Raw genomic sequence first — 19,312 nt, forward strand, 5'->3', positions numbered from 1 at the left:
CCAACTGGACAGACTTACGCCAAGTTTGTCAGTAAATCCTCTGAACAACTTTACCAGTCTTGTGTAGTCCCTTATAACACACTTTTTCTTTGGCAAGCATTAACACCTTTAGTATTGATACAGTCTTGTTGGCTTCCTCTTTGATTTGACGACTTCAAGCTGAAGGCGGTTTCGAGTTCGACTCTTTGAAAAGACGTTGATCAAGAACCTCCCGAAGCTTCCTTTCGCACTATTCTTGTATGAACATTCTTTCTGATACTATGCAGGTGAATAGAGATCTCATCGGACAAAGTAAGAACAGTGATCATGATCTTATCTGATTCTTCACACGTGCCACTTGCGTTTTTGAAGATGAATGAGCTGAAATTACATCTTGATCTTTTCTGTCTTCATCTTGGATGGATTGAAGCGGATGACAACCCAAGTTGGATTTCCAAGACCTTTTAGATCTTAATTTATGCTACGAGTCATAAGTACATGTTCTTTGCTGACGAACTTGACTGGGTTGGAAACAGGTCTCGCAGAGTTTATAAAACCAGGGGCTCTGAAGAAGAGCCATTATTTTCTCAAGTGTTATGATAGTAGAAAATTAATCATCATTAATTTTTATTTATCAATCGAGAAGATGAACCAGTAGTGTTTTTGGTTCAAGTATTTTTTCCATTTATTTTTCACTGCGCTTTATATAGTTGTCGTCTGTAAGGATGCAAGTTTCATTATAACCGTTATGAACAGGGACCGCATATGGGAAAACTCTTGAGCTGCTCTTACTCTCTTTCAGATGAGAGCTTTGACATTAAACTTGTGGACGAGTCTTCGAGAAAATTGAGATTGAGATCAAAAAATATAAGTACATGAAATTCGAATGAAGCGCGACGTTAGATTGGAAAAGATACAGATGGAGAACTCAATTACGGATACATTTGGATCGGGAAGATGGATTGCTGAGCGCTGTGTACATGAGCGCATACTATTCAAACAGATATCATGATATAAACTATAAACTTCAAAAAAAAACATCAGAAAGTCCCTTTCTTTTTGATGAACACCATTTCAACCGGAGGGTTGATCCAGAAATCGTAGTTCGGTGTATGTATCAGAGAGGATGTATATGACGGAATGAGGATCGAAAAGGCCAAAATTTCAAGTCGAAAAGGTTGAGGTTGAGTTCATGTCCAAGGAGCAAATGATGCAAAGAAAGTTTTATTGCAAGCCAGAGACCGTCCAAGGTATGCTAAGCTTTTACAGCATACATATGTATTGCCTTGACTAAACCTTTCTATTGAATATAAATTTATCATCATCGAGTGGATAATGGCATTCACAGACATGGAGGTTGGGGTTTTTGGGGTCGCCAAACAGCATTGATGCGTTGCCTAAAAACTTTACTGCCATGGTGCCTGTCACGCAGACATAATCAACACCATGTGCCATGTATGAGTTCACGGCTCCACCTCCACCTGGAGCTGACCACTACATTCGAAAATCAGTCAGCTTTCATGCTTTGCTTCACAAACACTCGTAAGATTGTACAACACAATGCGCTCTCTTACCTGCATGGTAGACTGCCAGTATTCATAGACCTCAACGTGATCTATTTTAAAGTCCAGTCAGCTGCTCATGTTGTTCTCAAAGTGCTTGGCCTGTGATGGCACGTACTACCATTCTCAATCGGAAAACGTGCCGACTCATTGAATCCACCCCTTCTCGGCTCAACCCCGCGCTGAACGCTGACAGTACGAAGATATAATCAGTACAGGAAGGCAAAAATCACAACGGAAGTACCCACAATACGCAGTTCCACAGCGGCTTGTCGCAAACCGATGGACGCCATCCTGGGCCTTTGATTGCTTTGACGTCCAAAGTCAAGTCGTGAAGACGTTCCCGGGCAGTGGGGTATGGCTTATCGGGCCATATTTGCGGGCAAGGAGGAAGAGCTCGTGGTGCCAAGGCGGGGTTGAGAGGTGACATATGCGGAGACGCGGCTGGGTGAACTTTGGTCACCATAAAAGCCTCAATGACAAGGAGAGTCAAGAGAGTAGTGCAAAATTTGATGAAGGACATTTGGGATCTTAAGTTTTTGAAGGAAACTGAGAAGGGATGGTGAGATCAAGGGTGCAAATGGAGGACTCTTTCTATGTCACATGTGGCCAAAGTCGTGATTTGACTTGCACAAAGTCTTCAGACCCACAAACAAGCTAGGCTCTAGGCAACCAGGCCTCATCTCTGAAATAACAAGTAACGTGGTAGTGGCTCATCTTATGTACCTAGTACTTGATTTTAGGGTCGGGACAGGAACGCTTAAGAAGAGCGGCGACATGAGTATTTTGATAATGACTCCAATATGTAGTAAATGATGCGTTTAGGCCACCAATGAGGAATAATAGGCTATCGGAACGGGCTTGATCTTATATCATCTACGTGAAAGTGAAGCTTGATTGTGATCAAGAAAAACCTTTTCGATAATGAAAAGAACTCTCCCGAACGACAGATGCCATCAGATGCCGACCCTTGCTATCAGGAGAGTCTAAGAACTTTTCAGACACGAGCTGTTGTGATTTAATTGCAGGTACCGACTAGGCGTCAATGACGTACGCTGAGCTTGTATTGGCTAGTATTCGTCGCCGTAGCGTACCATGTGTTGCAAAAAACGAGCCTGGCGAATACCTCCGATTTTAATGTTGTTCAAACATTCATCATGACTGATATCATGAGTGATGAGAGACAGTGATATGATTGCACGGCATTCGAAATGCACACCGAAAGATGCACTTGTGGAGCAATTCTGTACTGGTTTTATATCTTTAGGTGATTGTTATATACTTTATTTTGCCCGATGGTCTATGCTCCCTTGATACCGGACATCCCTCCGGGGTCCAACGTGACAAATAAGGGGGACCTATATTTTTCCACCCGTTTTTTTCCACCCGTTTTGTGGTGTAAAAAAAGGCGGGTGGAAAATTCCATAACCTGGGGGATCATATGCAATTTTCCGCATTTTTTCAATTTTTTCTCCCAAGTGGAAAACAAAAGGTGGAAAAACTAGGGTGGAAAATTACATCCTGGGCCCGGCAATATGCAATTTTCCACCCAAATTCTTTCCACAAGAAAATGAGTGTAAAAATATTTGTGTGTAAAATTCTATATAAGCCACCTCAGATAGAATTTTCCATCCAGTTGTTTCCACCAATGTAGAAAATTACACCTTCCTTTTACGCTCAAAGGGAAAAGTTCAATGTGATATTGAACTTTCATTATTGAGATGCATCCTATGACTTGAACACCTTCAATTATATCATTGTACCAAATGATTGACCGGGCCAAAAAATACAAGTTAACTTTTTGAACCACTCATCAAATACCTTTAATTACATCATCATACCTGATGATTGACCGTTAAATGCACTTCAAGCGGCAATTGTAAACCTTTATAGATAAAAAATATAACTATCTTTTAAAGAATTTTTTCTCCTCTTCAAAATTTGTGTTGCTTTGGTTTCTGGTAAACATGATTTGACAGGTTCAAACAAATTAGATGGAGCAGAACTGATACCAGAAGAGAAAGAAATGATCACAAAAAAAGAAGGTATAGAAATATTAAAGGAGAAAACAAAGAAGCAACAATTTGATTCACTAGTTGAATAAATGAGCAAACAAGTTTAGGAGAGACAAGAACAATACCATCCTCCTCATCTCTTACGCTTTGACTTCCGCACACTACCTTCTTCCATTGACTCTTGGAAATTGAATACTCCTACATCAGTGTTGTCAAGAGCTTTATTCTCAACCTCAACAATAGCCCACCCTTTCCAACCTTTAGTTTTTTTGTTTACTGCTTTTGCACAAACAACATGCAACATGTGAGCTGTGCCTTAAGTGAGGGTAAATATGTAATTACTGACCTTTTGGAGATTTTGGTTTCAACGTTGAAGTGTCACCTGCTGCAAGAACATCTTTTGAATCTGTCAAAACTGCCCTTTTGTTGACCTTACGCCTCTTGGATGGTGCTGTCCCATCAATTTCCGCCGTTGAAGGATCAACTTCAGCTTCTAAAACTGAAACCTTTTGATTCACCTTGACCTTTTTATCTACCTTAACATTATTTGCATGGTTGTTTACTGTAATCACATTTTATAGATCAGAGCTTGTGGAAGGGATCACATAGAAAAAATGATTGCACACCAGTTCGAGTTTCCAAGAAAAGTTCATCTGTGTTTCCATCTGAGGCACATAAATCTTCCTTAGTTGATTCAAGTATCTGAGGTCGATGAGGTGCAAGTAATTCAGCTACACCTTGAGAGGTAATGAATCCAGGATAGTTTGGATTACTACGCTTGATAAGCTCGACTGATTTACGCAGGGAAGAATCCTCTTCTATGGTGGATTCGCGCGAGTAGAAAAGCCAACTGGTGTTTGGAGACGGCCCGCCAATATTTGAGATTTTACGATCTATTAGGCGTGCAAAGCCTGCATTTTTGCTATCATCAAAAAGCCAAACTGCAGGTAATCCATCATGATTCCGTACGACCTTTGTCCAGAAGTGAGCTGCATTCCAGTAGCCACGAGACATTAATAAGTATCTATGTCCATTAAGTGTCAAAGTAGCCGGCCAATCCATCTTGCTCATAAACCTAGCACGTTCATCCAAGTCTAGTATTGATGTGACTTCAAGATGAAAGTAAAGGTGAAGCGGCTTGGATTCGAGTTTGAGTGTCGAGTGCTTGATTAAATCTGGAGGATTAAAGGACGAATTTGGTATTTGTTTTACCACTTCCACAGTTGAAGATTCTGATGATGGTGTGGTAGGAGTCGATGTTGATTCTTCCTCATAATGTGCTTTTTGGTGTTCTTTGCATGTAGTACAGACTCTACCACATTTGATAGTGATTCCGGTTGTTGTCCACTGTTCAAGGAGAGCTGAAATGTTGTGATGATCGATTTCGGCACCATCAAATGCATTACGAGTGATTTTGATAGTGTTCTCAGTGCGGGTATCTTCAGAGTGATGCTTCTCTGGGAAATGTGCACAATGATATTGTAAAGTGTTGGTGAAATTGAAGAGGGTCTTGAGGATTACAGCTTTATTTTTTGATGTATCAAGAATGACTTCGATGAAATAGTCAGCAGAGGCAAAACATCCAGGCCGAAATGAACCTTGATATTTCTTATCTAGAGCACGAGCAATCTTATTCTGTGCTTTAGTGAGTATGGATTTGATCCCACCGGACTGATTGAGCTCGTAGGTTGCACGTGAGTCAAAATGATAGGTGATAATCGTAAAGATGTCGGTTTCCCGTCCACGAGATCCTTGAATCCAATGAGGGCTGAACAAGCAATACATTTATTCTAACACTGAAGCCATCCAACATCGATTTCTAGAAGTTGCTACATCTGAGGCTGAATAACTCTGGTAGGTAGTCACCGGATTGCGGTCAACATTGAGACTTCCTTTAGGCCGCCCAAGCTTTGCACCCTTGCCAATCAAAGCCTCAGTAGTATCTGGAGCTCTTCCGTCAGTCTTCTCATGTTTCCGCTTTGCAGGCTTCTTCTGACCAAGCGACTGAGCAATGTAGGTGTAGGTCTTGCTCTGAGATCCGTATTCGACCGAGATACCACGGAGAATCTGCTGATGATCATGCTCATGGCAGCGAACTAATGCAAAGAGCTGAACCATCCCAACTTGCAAGGATGTCTTACCGTCACTGGTAGAACCCACAGGTGGATGTAACTATGAGTCAGCTATATACAAATCAGATTGATTCTAGAGACAAAATTATATTTCACCACAACATGTAATATATTCAATGCATTGACTCTTGTGCGTTTGTCGTGTCAGGTAATCCATGGTCTGCATCGGGCAAGTCTTCCGGGAGGGGCCGACGACTTGGAAATACCATTGCTTGAACATCTGACATTTGCCACCAGTCTAACCATCGCTTTACTTTAGGAAACTTTTGACGAATGTATTCTAGCTTTTCTTTGTGAGTTTTTCCCCCGTCTTCCTTTTCTTGTAGCAAACCCATTGCAAGTGCGGCGAAGTCAGACTGTTGATATTTCCACAATGAGAAATACATAAATAAGCAAACATCACCCCCTTATGAATTTCAGTGAAAAAGCTCATAATAACCTCTAACAACGTTGGACCGTTACGCTAAATTACGTTACTCACACGTTATTGGCCAACGTATCGGTCAAATTTTAAAGGGCGTTATCACGATGTGATAACGTAACACAAGGCTGTCAGATTTCATTTTGAGTGCAACGATACAAATTTTTGGAGAACCAGGACAAACAAAAACGCAACGGAGGTGATCGCAAAAAAGTCGGAACGCAACGGCCAAACAAGCAAAAGCAGGCAGAAAAAGAAAAAAAACATTAAAAAAAAGATCTTCGGTCAGAAAAGTGGTTCAACCAAAAGAAGCAAAGAAATATAACAATTTTTTTTGATCACAAGATTGAAAAAAAAGAGTTCTTATTTGAAATAATTAAGTTTTATCTGTGAAGCTGAGAAAATACATGAAACGTTGAGAAAGGAGAAAATTTTATGTGAGATTTGTGCAATCGATTCAATTGAAGGCATAAGCTAAGGGGGAGCCTTTTGTTTCCCTTTTCTCTTCTTGACCAATTCCTCCCAAGCTTGGATGACCAAACCAACTTCTTCATAATCATCGGTAATGCCAACCCCTTTGCGTAGCCACAGGCGACTACCCACGCACATCTCAATGGTGCGAGGCGCCAAACGACCTCGCACGGCAGTAGCGACATCAGCTGCAGCTGAAAAAGTTCGCTCAGCTGCAGCTGAAGAACCTGTGGCCGATAGGTAGTCCCGTGCTAAGGAAGCCAGGACAGGATACTTATCTTGATGTTCCTGAAGATGAGACGGGCAAAGAGCATCAGTGAAATTAAATGAAAATCAGTTGATTTGTTGAATTTCACTTACCTTCCACCATTTAAGAACGGACTCAGGACCATTATCGAAACCCGACAAAACCAATGGGTCGTCGCCCTTCAAGTAACGCTCCAACTCATTAGCCACTGATGAGTTAGATTGAGTCTGATACAGTCGATATATATCGGGAACATGAGTTTCCGGGGTTTCGAGTTGAGGACTTTGAGGTGATTTAGATGGATGATCTAGTTGTAGTTCAGACTGGCGATGAGTAAACTGATTGTTAAGGTAATCACTTGTGTGGGTGGTTATCGCATGATCGTTTCCAAGGGTATGTTCGAAAAACCGTAATCGAAGGGACGGATGGAAAACAGCGGCCATGAGAAGTGTATTGCAATGGAGGGCTTCGTCATAGTAAACTTTGGTTCGTTCAATACAAGCTTTCAAGAATGGTTGCATGCGATCGTCATATGGAATCGCAGCAGATCGTGCTGTCAAAGAAGTAAGTAGATTCTGATATTCAGCAAGGACCATGCAACCAGTTGGTGCATTGGCCTCCATACACTTCGTCAGAGTCTTGAATGGCTGTTCAAAAAAACTCAAGTCAGTAATCAATCAGGTGCTCAATGTAGTGTGAAAGACAAAGGTACTTACTCGCATTTCATCAAGTAAGTCTCTTACATTCCTCCAGTCTGAGATGGAGAAGAAGGTCTCTTGAAAATATCCAGAGGCTTTTTTGGAAGGTCTCTTATAATTTCTGGACTTCTTCGCTTGAGACTTAGCCGCATCTTCTTTGAGCATCTCATCGATGACCTGCATGACCAACTGTTCAGTACCGGAAAAAAGCTTCTGAAACTAAGCGGGATAACATACATCTCGATTCTCATACATTCGCTCCCATCTGTCCAGACAGATGTTCCAACGGATACCGTGACCGGAAATCAAAGAGCGTCCTGGACCTTCACCATCTGGTTGCTTTCGCCTCGGATCCAATCGACGGGCGTTAAAGTCCTCGCGCCAGGCAGAGGATCGTGTGATCTTCTTGACAACAAAGTCAAGCTAAAATAGGAAAAGGTGTCAACTTTGATTTAAAACATATGAGAAGGAATAAAATTACAAACATCTTGAGTCAATACTTTCAAACCATTCGATTTTGTTTTGGTTGGCTTAGGTACAATATCAATGGCCTCCATATCCCAATAATCGTCCTCAAGATCTTGAAATTCTTTTTTTTCTAAATCGTGCAATTCATCTTCATCATGTTCAACATCAGACTTGTTTTCTTCTGAGGGTGAAGAACCAACTAGAATAGCTGGTTCAATCTCTTCTTGATCATCGTTTTCATCAATGGTCGGTAAGTCTTCTGGTGAAGGAAAGAAACCGAGCACTTCGTGTCGTTGATTGTTAGTTGGAAGACCGAGGGCAGCTATTCCTGCGTTGACAATGAGACCGATCTTGTGACACATGCACTTGATGTGCATGGTCTCAGGATCCCACGAGTAATCTGAGGAATACCCGTCGTGTTCTTGAAGTTGATGATGCATCTCAGTGGCCAATGTCACATTGTTTGATGCTGAATCAGTAGTATGAGCTAGCATGTACTACATCAAAAAGAGTGAAGTCAGGCCAGAGGAAAGGAGAAAGATAGAAAATATAGAAAACAAATGAATAAAATACTTATCTTTTTATAGATACCTCGTTTCTTCAGTACAGTAACCAGCGGCTCGGCGAGCCAAGCACCCTTATGATGATGAGCAACTCGTTTTAAGGTGAGATGACGTGACACATAATTCCAGTCCTTGTTGATATAGCTAGCAACACCGCCTATGAAAGCCCACAAGTTCCCTTTCACCGTCCAAACATCGTGGGTCAATGTGAACTTACCTGGAATCGACTACATGAATATGTGAGACAAAGAATGAACAAAGTTATTAGTATATTTGTCAAATCTAAATATATTGGGTTATCTACTCACTTCCAGCTCACTATAAACCGAGTCTCTTAAATTAAGATGGAGGTTTTTCGCCTCGTTTGCGGTCCACTTACGGTTGTAAAGGCGGGCATCAGGTCGAGCGTAATAGAAAGCCGCTTGAAGAAGCGGGTCTTCTATTCGAGTCCATGGCAAGGCTTGCCGTACCTGCCATAGCGTCAAGAGACGATTGAATACCAACATATCGAACTTAGGAGTGACGGTGACGAAGTTGTTCATGGTCGAAACTTGATGGGTGTTTGCTAATTTCTTGGCTTGCACCTCGGCGACACTCGGAGGTAGCTTGCAGCCGCGCGCTATGGCTTCCTTGCGTTTAGGGCAACCGAGCTTGGATCTTCCAGGTTGATTGGACCCATCGCGGTGAATCTTCAGGTTCGATCGAGTTGTTCCATGACCTCGGCATAACTTTCCACACCAAAGACATAGATAGTCACACGGGCAATCCGGCTCCTACATCGATTCAAGTATTGGTTCAGCTAAACTTCAGAAAGAAAATCATTTGAAAATAGAGAGTGAAAAAAAAGATCTGGGAGGAGAGCTGTGAGATGATGTAAAACAAAAAAGACAATTCTTACATCATCTGGACCACAAGTTGGTTCACCATAGTATAATTCAACATCATCATAGACGTCCTGCTTGTCGCCAGTGGGTTGAGAAGTCTTTGATTGAGAAGTCTTAGATTTTTTACGAATCCTAGCGTTCTCATCGTCAGAGTCTTGGCGCAGGTTAGCGGAAGGGCCTTGGCTTGGTACCAAAGGAGCGACGCTCTAAAAAAAATACAAAACAGTCTTTGAGGAAGACCGATACATAGATTGAGATGATCATCAAGATCAAGGACTCACTTCGGCTCGGTTGGAAGTTCCTGAGGTGGCTGTAGAAGCGGTGGGAATAGCCTACCAAAAACATAAACAAATCTAAATGTTAAATTTGAGACTGGGAAATTGTCGTGGGGTAACAGACTTACTTTCTTTCCTTTTGTTTGGGGAAATGAGGTATTTTTCTGCCTGACAGTCTTCATTCTTTCGATACCACTTCGGTTGGATCGATCAGCCTGTTTGGGGGCGATGTGACTCACAACAGTCTCGCAGTCGGATCTAGAGGTGGATCGGGCTCGTTTGCGGCCAGTTGGATTGGGAGCTGAGCTTCCATTCGAAGGAGGTAGTTGAGGAGATGGAAGAAAAAGAGCACAGCGACCATCCTGTGATGGTTGAATCATACCGAGTTCCAATCGAACAGGAGTAGTAATGCGAGATGTGCGACGGGGTTGGGAGGATTCGGTCTCACATCCAGAGTCTCCACACATGTTGACAAAGATGAGATTAGAAATAGAGTTGAGACTTGTAGAAACCAATCGAGATATCTAGATATTGAAATCAGGGGATAAATCAAATTGAAAGTGATATTAGGATTGATTCTCAGCAAAGATACAGAGGAAATGATAGAAAAGATGGAAATGATAGAAGAGAAGAGGTCACTTGCGATCTGGTTATTGGAGGGATATCAGGAATCAAAAGAAAATCAATCGAAGTATGGGAATCGAATCATAACAAAAATGAGGAGGATTCTGATGAAAGCGACACTTACATCAGGGGTAGGACTGAAAACATCTGACTCGGTCATCTTCGTCCGGGTGGGGGTTCGTCGAATGAGTTGATGATGCAACCAGTTGGTCACATCATCATCGTACATGATGGTGAGGTGTCCTAATGGTTGATTCAGCATGATGATGGAGGACAATCGCCGATAACGGAGGTTCTTGGTGGATCCACATGTAACGCACCAAAATTCAAAACCAGGGCTGTCACAAGGATGCTAACGTATTTTCACAAAAAAAATTACTGTGACATACCTGGCTAACGTACCTGTAAGTACGTTACAAAAAACGGCCCCGACCGATAGCGTAAACCAGTTACGGGGCGACACGTTACATGTTGAAAAAAACGTAACCGGTCCAACGTTGCCTCTAAGCGTGGTGGAATGATTTTATGGTTGCGCTTGACTCGGGTGACCTGCTGACGAAAGTGCTCCTGACAACCTTTCAGCAATCGCATGACCCGGGCACGGTCACTTTCACCAAAAACCTCCATATAAGCTTGTACAAATCCCTCCTTTTGGGACATCGAGAAGTCTACAACTTGGCGAGAAAGGATCTCGCATTCATGCTTTGTCATGGAGGCCTTAAAGAATTGTTTCAGAAGAGTGACAAAATGACATTTATAATGGCTGACTTTGAGACCTCGCAACCAAGTAAGTTGAACTGGGATCCATCTCATTAAATCTTCACAGTACATAGATGTCGTAAGGAGATAACCATTTTCAAAAAACTTGTATGTAACATCCGATAAAAGTCCACCTCGATATACGTCATTCTTTTCGTCACGATCCATCAGCCGTTCAGCCATCCACTGGGTCTGGAAGGTGAAGTGCTCCTCGTTGTCCATAAATGATGATGAGATTATCTTCAACCCCTGGCTGGATTAATAAAATTGAAACACCAGAGAAGGTAATGCTCAGACAAGCGGAAGAAACAGGTAGAAGCTGATCAAGGTGGCTTACTGATTCCAGTGAAACATATCTAGAAGTAGCTTGTCTCCGCCTCCATCACTAGCTTTTGCGGGCATCAGGCCCGCCTTGACCAATATGTCACGCCGAAGATAAGACAGACGGTCTTTATGACCCAGAGATGGATGTATTTGGTTTACACTCTTGATAGGAGCCTGCCCTGCGTTTGATCGACCAACCTGTGCATCCATAATCACACATCAAGTCAATCACATCTCAATATAGTCGCTGCAAATTTGATCGCAAAGAAAACACATACCCGGAGTAGAAAAGGAGCTGTATCCGGGTTATTCACAATCACTTGAGCAAGTTTTGCTTTTGACAACAGATCAGGCTTCTTTGAATCTGGCCAAGGGTGTCCATGGATGCCTGAATGAGTAAGTTTCGACCAGCCTGTGACCATATCCACGTCAACTCGGGTGTGTGTGCCTTCACAATCTATGTGAGCTAGCTTTTTGCTGCAGCGTGGTGCAAGGCAGGTAGGGTGTCTGGAACAGTTTATCAGCATGAGGATCCAAATTGTATGATAGAGTGAAGGGGTATTCACTGTGCCATGAGCTCCGGGATCTTCCCCTTTCCAGTTGGGGGTGGCCCACGATAATCACATAAATCATTACTGCACATCAGTACTCCGAGGCACTTGAACTTGGTTGACTTGATACGTTTATTCTTTGACCATGAGACTCTTGATGAGTAACTAAAACCAACTTTTCCGAAATTGAGGGGAGCTTCAACATCTGGGTGCTTGATCCAGACAGTGTTTCCATTGGGATACAGTGGGTAACCTTGCGAGTCAAGTTTCGAATCCTCCCCGATAAAGCAATCTAGTGGAATATCCACTATCTTGTCAAGGTTTTTTGAGTTGATTAAGGCCTGGGATGCTTGAATGCCTGCCTTGGTGTTTGGACTATCTTGCGTAAACTTGTTGGATGAGGACATTTTTGAGAGAGATCGAGATGAGCCTTTTTTGAAAGTTGAAGTTGAGGTCTTCTAAAGGATAGTCGAGAGAGTGAGACAAACAAGAAAAAGCTATTTGATTCGGAAGATATCTGATTGTAAGGAAAAGAAAATTGGTAACAGGGTGATTGTTAAAAATTTTCGCTGCCATATTTCTATTCCCAATCCGTCCTGTCCCTCTCCATCAAGCCATGTTTCAACTATCCATCTCCTCCATAATATCTATATCAATCTGCCTCAGTCCATTTATCGATCAAATATAGTGATGGAAACTGTTTGGTGGTTTTGGATTATACCTTTGGAATGGATACGTAAAATATCTAGCAATGAGGGTGGAGACTCTATATTTTGTATGGTTGTTCTCCAGGTATGATGATGATCAACTGGTTTATTGATTTGGCACACTGCCTTCCAACAAAAGGCAATTGAATAAAATCACGAGAAATGAGGTTTATTGATTTGGTCTTTTGGTATGATGTGATTTGAGAAAGATCAATCGATTTATTGATTTGGCACACTGCCTTCCAACAAAAGGCGATTGAGTATGATTGATCGAGTGAAATGAGGTTTATTGATTTGGTCTTTTGGTATGATGTGATTTGAAAAGGATCAATCGATTTATTGATTTGGCACACTGCCTTCCAACAAAAGGCGATTGAATATGATCAAGTGAAATGGCCCGTTGATTGTATGTTGCGATGCTCAGATGGGAATTGATCTGCTTCGAAAGTCTGGGAGTATTTATATTTGTTTGAGGAACAGCACCTTGTGCTTTCGAAAAAGCATAAAAGGACGAGTTGAAAGCAACCCGTCCTTTCAAATGGAGTATTGACCACGAAAGCCCATTTTTACACCAAGCTATTCGCTTTGGGTGTAAAGCAAGGGTGCAAATCCCTACCTCAGTGCAAACATATGGGTGGAAAAGTCGATCTCAGGTACCTTGGATGTAGTTTTACACACGGACTTTTGCACGCGCTTTTTAGGTGGCAAGAAATGAGGTGGAAAATTAGATATTGCTGGGCTCAGCATGCAAATTTCCACCCTAGGTTTTCCTCCTTTTGTTTTCCACTTGCGAGAAAAAATGAAAAAAAGTGGAAAATTCCATAAGACCCCCCACCTTATGCAATTTTCCACCTGCCTTTTTTTACACCACAAAACGGGTGGAAAAAAACGGGTGGAAAAGTCTTCCTCCCCACAAACAAGTCAACAGTTTTTGCCCAGTTCTGACCTGTACATATCTTTCTCCATAAGCCATAATTCCTTCAGCTTTGATAAATATTATCAGGACCTCACATTTCTGACTTCCACTTTCTCAAAAAGACGACAAAGCTTCTTTCAGCGCTACCTTTGTACACCCTTCCTATGAAGTTGAGTGGAGTTCTCTTTGGTAAAATTAGGAATAGTGGACATGATCAATTACCTTGCGATGTATTGAGCATCAGGATAGATCAGAGCCACCACTTTGACTTTGACTCATTCTTTCAATTTTTTCACGCGCGCGCCTTGCCTTGTTTGAAAATGAAAGCGCAGACTTGAATCTTGATCTGTTCCTTCTTCATATTGGAATGACTGGAACGGTTTACAGCTTAACTTGAATATGTTGAGATCCGGGCTGGTAAGATAAGGTAAGATCATAGATGTATACTCGATGATCATTGACATCAAGTTGCACACCAAATTTTCATTTGCCAAAGAAGTTATGAAGTGATGTAGGGAAACATTACAAAATGAATGCCAGCCATGTATCATAATTTTTTTCTCTTTGGTGGTATGTGAGAGAACCTTTGAGGGCACGTGATCAGGGTAATACCAACAACTGAGAGTAGATCGTCTTATCTATCAATTGTGCTCTTCTCCGTCGACTTATTTTTTGTTCATAATTCGTGATACGAAAGAATGGTTTCGGATTGCACTGCGAAGAATATTACCACATGCCGGATTCTGGCTTGATAGACAGGTATGCCTCTCCGAATCATCTATCGTATGGTCGTAGCTGGTGTATATTTGTAGCGGTGCACACTAAAGTCACGCAGCATATATCAGTAAGACTGTGCTGGATACTTCGCGTGTTGTCTCAAGTAGAACAATCACACGCCCTCTCTGCGCGGCCACGTCCACGCGCCTCGCGGACAGACATTTGGCCAAATTTGTTATTTTTGTCTGCAAGTTTGCATCCGCGCACCGCCAATGAGTATGTATGTAGCCAAGTAGAGCCAAGTCGAACAGCCTCGTTGCAGAGCTTGACGATTTGGTGACCTGTGCTGACATCCGATCAATCATTGAAGTCTGGCTCGAATTCTCGAAAGTAAATTTGGACAAATTTATCCTCATATTGCCATGTGACCTATTGCGCTTTCTTCAAGATACTTTTTTCTGATGCATCTGGGATTCTGGGCTGTGTCCTTATGGTGACTGTCTAGAACTCAACCCTACGCTGGCTTTACACCGCTGAAAGATTTAAAAATCTCACATTCCACCCACGCGCCAAATGATGCCTTCCCAATTCGATATAAAATTCGTGAATCTCAAAAAAAATCTTGACCTCATCATTCCCTCATCTTCATTTACGAGCTCAACGATCAAATATGGCTTTCTCAAAGTTTCGCAATACACTCTTCACTATCTTTATCATCAAGGCTTTTGTGATGATTAAAGTGCACCCATCAGACATTGAAACAACATACCCCCTGACCCACTCTTTGCTACCTCGAGATCTTCCTCCTTGCGAGCAGAGGTGGCCCCCTCAACCGTATCCTACTGACAAAGAACGACAACACGCTCTGAACATAGTCAAAGCTCAAAAGAAGGACTTTGGCTGGCGTCCGGATCTTTGCATCGACAAGCTGTGGAACTGCGTCTAGTAGGTTGGCAAACCTATGGGGTTTGCATTATATACTAATGACATGGTTCTGTTTCAGTGTCCAGCCGAGTATAAGCGATCCTATAGGTGGGTTTTCTCAGTCCGCAAGTTATCCGATTGACGATAATAGTACGTACCATTCTAATTTTGAGAAGAACTCTATGTAGTAGCTGATTGGCGTCTGAACAGCCGCACGCGTCGAGATTTACCAATACTGGCAGTCTACAATTATAGGACCCTGGAATACACCCATGGAGGGTACTGACGGAGCATGATTTTCAGTTTTTTGCCTCTACACTACGCATCAGTGCCTCTATGAAGCTGCAGAGCACTTCAAAAGATGCGCATGGAGTAGGGCTATCAGATGAGACCAGACAGAGCCCGGCATCGTGTCTCACGGCGGCCCAAATCGCGATGGCGCAATTTTTTTTTCGACCTCCAAGGCCAAAAACCGACCCTCGATTTTTGGCCCTTTTTTGGGCGTTACATTGATATATCTTAGGTAATATTGGTGCTACCAGGCTGCGAGCTAGTGCATTTGAAAGCCTTTATTCTGGTGCATCTTTTGTGCTCCTGTAGGTATTGATAAAGTGCAGTTTAGTATCGAAAAACTACGTCAACAAAAGGTCGGTTTTTTCGTAAGTACCCTCCATGGGTGTATTCCAGGGTCCTACAATTATCGTCAGCGAGCTCATTATGCTGTACTGATCCGCAAGTAATGTATAAAAAAGTAGCATTCATACTGACTGATTTGTGACAATAGTGGAAGGGTGATGGTGGTACTGTCCTCTCATACATGGCACACGGTGTTGATTACTCTTGCGTGACAGGAACCATGGGAGTAACATGGTTAGGCAACAAATCAACCCTTGTTCACGACCCCAAAAATGTCAATAGTGATGGGTACACCTGCGATTGTCACTATCCCCTCGATGACGATAAAATTGTCTGGATTGAAAAGAAGAAATAGACGTAATTCCGGAGACATAGTTGACTCGCGCACTTAGGTAAGTTGTAATCCAAAATATCTGTGTCTTCATATCAATCCACAATCTATCCTATTCACTTGAGAGGGAGTCTGACGGATACCGGATCTTTTCTATCATTAAAACAGTCAACTTTGAACTGGGTCAACTTCTATGCTAGGTACCAAGATCTTCTATCAAAACTTGTAACACGAGTATGAAAAGTTGACATTGGGATAATCATGTCATCCAACCTTAGATAATTCTTGATCTCATTCAACATATATACTAGAATTTTACTTGTCATACAAAATATTTCAGAAGAGCTACATTCGATTTCTTAATTTATGATTACATTTATGGTTCTCAAACCTATGCAAAAATTTGTGCAATTTTCGAGCAACTTCTGTGCAAGACATGAATAGAACTTGCACGGAACTTGCACGGAACTTGCACGTCGGTCTCGCACGGTTTTCGTACCAGTTGGAACAAAATAGCTGGGGTCGTCAAAAAATTTAATGCGCAAGATTGGTGCAAGAAATCTTGCACGGATCTTGCACGTCGGTCTTGCACAGTTCTTGCACAGGTTTGAGAACCATAATTCTCTGTAAGAGAATTTGAAATTAAAATTATCAAGTAGTATTCTCTTTGACTCTTTCTTTTGTGCTCACTGTGTTCCAGTATCATCCTTCAATATCCATGTTCAAAAAAGAACGTGATGAGACGGGGATCATCACAAACTCGTCAGCTGCTCTAGCTCTCTCTTTAAATGCGAGGGTGGCTGCTAAACAAGATAGGCTCTGTCTTCAAGGAAACTTGAGATTGAGATTGACTAAGATACATGAACAAAGCACAAGAGTGAAAATGTAGAGACTGAGAACATAACTACAGAGACTCATATCAAACTAACTAAATTTCCAAATTTGCATACTACAAATTAGTCACTACCCAGGAAAATCTACCGTGATCATCAACCATCAAGTATTTATTTGAATCTAGAGAACTACACTGCAAAGAACATTCTGTGAGTAACACAGCCAAATTTTAGCCTAAGCAAAATAACACTCCTCCCTGGGGTATCTAAGCATAATATTGTTGTAGCTGATGCATAATTGTGGTGGTGCATACTAAGTAGCACAGCACATATTGATATTATGAGATAATGTTGTTGACAAGAGACAATGCGGCAGCTGGCCTGAAGAGGTGCAATTGTCAAGTGTAAAAATATACAAAATCAAGGATTGTCATTTTTTCATTTTGCTTCCTCTCACTGCTTGCAAATATATGCATTTGGCCCTGGATCAAATTTTGATTTGTGCACCCACAGTGAGTGTAAAAATGAACTATCCAAGTCAAAAAGTCTGATTCACTCCAGGCAAATTGGGGTCATGGAGTGTACAGGTTGCATGGTCATGTGCAAAAAAAATCTTTACACCCTGTGTCATGTCATAGTCATGAAATGTCTCCATGTATCACAGTTGCTGCTCAATATAGGTACACATTGAGTAAGGATGTTTTGCTATAGTGATCAAGTTTTGATGAATAAAAACTGTTGGGGGCTTAAGTTGGACACTTCAGCATAAAGACTGAAAGCATATTTTCCTGAAAATATGCTTACAAGGGGTGTATTTGGCAGGTTCTATAGGCATATAAACTATGCTGACATCAGCCCAATATGCTTACAAATACTGTCAGAAATGTCTAAAAACTATAGTTTCTTAAAATAATCATCTTGAATGTGGTTCTCAATTCCCAAAATGAGAATTAGCATAATATTCTCCCCAGATATGATTTTATGCTTATTTCAAAGTGATCCATCACACATTTTGAGCATCAGGTTTGATGTACAGTCAAACCTTTTGCATGAAATACCCTCAACCTGCCAACTTGCATACATGTTTTCCTGGACAAGCTTGGTCAGGGTCAAATTATGCCTTTACTTTTTAATGTTAATATTCCATCAACAAAAAAAATAGCAGTACACAAACATCTTGACCCAACCTGAAAACCCCATCCAAATAACCCAAGACAAATTTTGGGTTTTGGCAGGGGTTCTCATGGGTTCTCATGGTTTTTTTTGGTGGATGTTTGGGTCCAGTTGAGATTTTTGTGTATTGCTAATAATTAAAATTGAAAGTAGAATTTATAGTCAGCAAAAGAAAAAAGATTAAAGAGATGAGAGAAAAACTGTGATTATAAAGGAGATATTGGCAAGCATAACATGACATCAGTAGTTATCCCAACCAAATGATTTAATTATAGATAGCTAGTTGTCTGTTGTACTATGAATTCTATTTCCCCATGTTTGGAAACAGAACATACATACCATTAACTTTTACTTTTTGTTTCTGATTGAATATATGATGATCTGAGGTATTGTTTTCTGTAGCATTATCATTCTCTTGCATAGATCAGCATATATCTCATTATTATAATATCCTATTTTACCCATTCTCTAAACCTCATCAAAGGTATTTGTTGATAAACTTATCACTTACTTGCCTTCATAGACTTATTCTTTTCAAGTTTTTTATTTGGTATGTTGATGTTGTAGGTCAGCTCACTTATTCAAGTAGGAGAGTGTTATTGTTATCTTCTGCTGCGTACCAAACTATCAGTTATTGTTATAGGTATCAGGATTGTGTTCTAATCAAGTTGGACATTTTCATATAGCACCTTGCGGCATACTTTATTTTGGACACCAGTAGGTATCAAGGCATAAAATACCCAAAAAAGTGTAGCATTGGCAGACTTAGGTGGCTGTTAAAGTGAAAGATACTTCATCAAGCTGAACCTAGGTCCTCTCACAAAAAAATCTCAAATTCCATGAGGATTTTTTTGCCCAGTTAATAGAGATTATTGATGAACCTCAGTCAAGTGTTGAGCCTTAGCCTGTGTCCCAAGTTCTGAGGCAATGAAGGCAATCTTTCCCCTCCGTTCCTTTGTGAAAGGTATTGATCATGCATCTAGATAAAAGGTGGATTTACCTTTCCATTTCTTCCAAGAGGATGTTGATTCTTACATCAAATTTTCAAACAAAAAACAAAGTGTGATCTACAACTTGTTCAATCAAGTTTTAATTCTGATAC

The 19,312-nt window shown here is 41.3% G+C and overlaps 4 protein-coding genes across 4 annotated transcripts; 1 reads left to right on the forward strand and 3 right to left on the reverse strand.

The window, feature by feature from the left end:
• Window positions 1-1,269: 1,269 nt before the first annotated feature.
• MELLADRAFT_101893 (uncharacterized protein) lies at window positions 1,270-2,064 on the reverse strand (the record flags this gene model as incomplete). Its single annotated transcript, XM_007404614.1, has 4 exons — window positions 1,270-1,473; window positions 1,554-1,594; window positions 1,660-1,730; window positions 1,790-2,064. The coding sequence occupies 4 exons, from the start codon at window positions 2,062-2,064 to the stop codon at window positions 1,270-1,272; spliced, it is 591 nt and encodes a 196-aa protein (XP_007404676.1).
• A 1,312-nt stretch (window positions 2,065-3,376) lies between these two features.
• MELLADRAFT_101894 (uncharacterized protein) lies at window positions 3,377-5,341 on the reverse strand (the record flags this gene model as incomplete). The annotated part of the gene is made up of 4 exons (XM_007404613.1): window positions 3,377-3,426; window positions 3,903-4,118; window positions 4,183-4,328; window positions 4,632-5,341. 4 exons carry the CDS (start codon window positions 5,339-5,341, stop codon window positions 3,377-3,379), a joined length of 1,122 nt encoding a protein of 373 aa, XP_007404675.1.
• A 4,010-nt stretch (window positions 5,342-9,351) lies between these two features.
• MELLADRAFT_89187 (uncharacterized protein) lies at window positions 9,352-12,380 on the reverse strand (the record flags this gene model as incomplete). Its single annotated transcript, XM_007404612.1, has 11 exons — window positions 9,352-9,360; window positions 9,455-9,646; window positions 9,722-9,772; window positions 9,844-10,172; window positions 10,355-10,361; window positions 10,464-10,634; window positions 10,729-10,732; window positions 10,827-11,351; window positions 11,436-11,620; window positions 11,701-11,929; window positions 11,989-12,380. The coding sequence occupies 11 exons, from the start codon at window positions 12,378-12,380 to the stop codon at window positions 9,352-9,354; spliced, it is 2,094 nt and encodes a 697-aa protein (XP_007404674.1).
• Window positions 12,381-14,983: 2,603 nt separating this feature from the next.
• Window positions 14,984-16,228, forward strand: MELLADRAFT_123265 (uncharacterized protein; the record flags this gene model as incomplete). Its single annotated transcript, XM_007404321.1, has 4 exons — window positions 14,984-15,258; window positions 15,317-15,387; window positions 15,448-15,488; window positions 16,022-16,228. 4 exons carry the CDS (start codon window positions 14,984-14,986, stop codon window positions 16,226-16,228), a joined length of 594 nt encoding a protein of 197 aa, XP_007404383.1.
• Between the last annotated feature and the right edge of the window lie 3,084 nt (window positions 16,229-19,312).

Source organism: Melampsora larici-populina (genome assembly GCF_000204055.1).
Source record: "Melampsora larici-populina 98AG31 unplaced genomic scaffold MELLAscaffold_2, whole genome shotgun sequence".
In the NCBI taxonomy this organism is placed as follows: domain Eukaryota; kingdom Fungi; phylum Basidiomycota; class Pucciniomycetes; order Pucciniales; family Melampsoraceae; genus Melampsora; species Melampsora laricis-populina.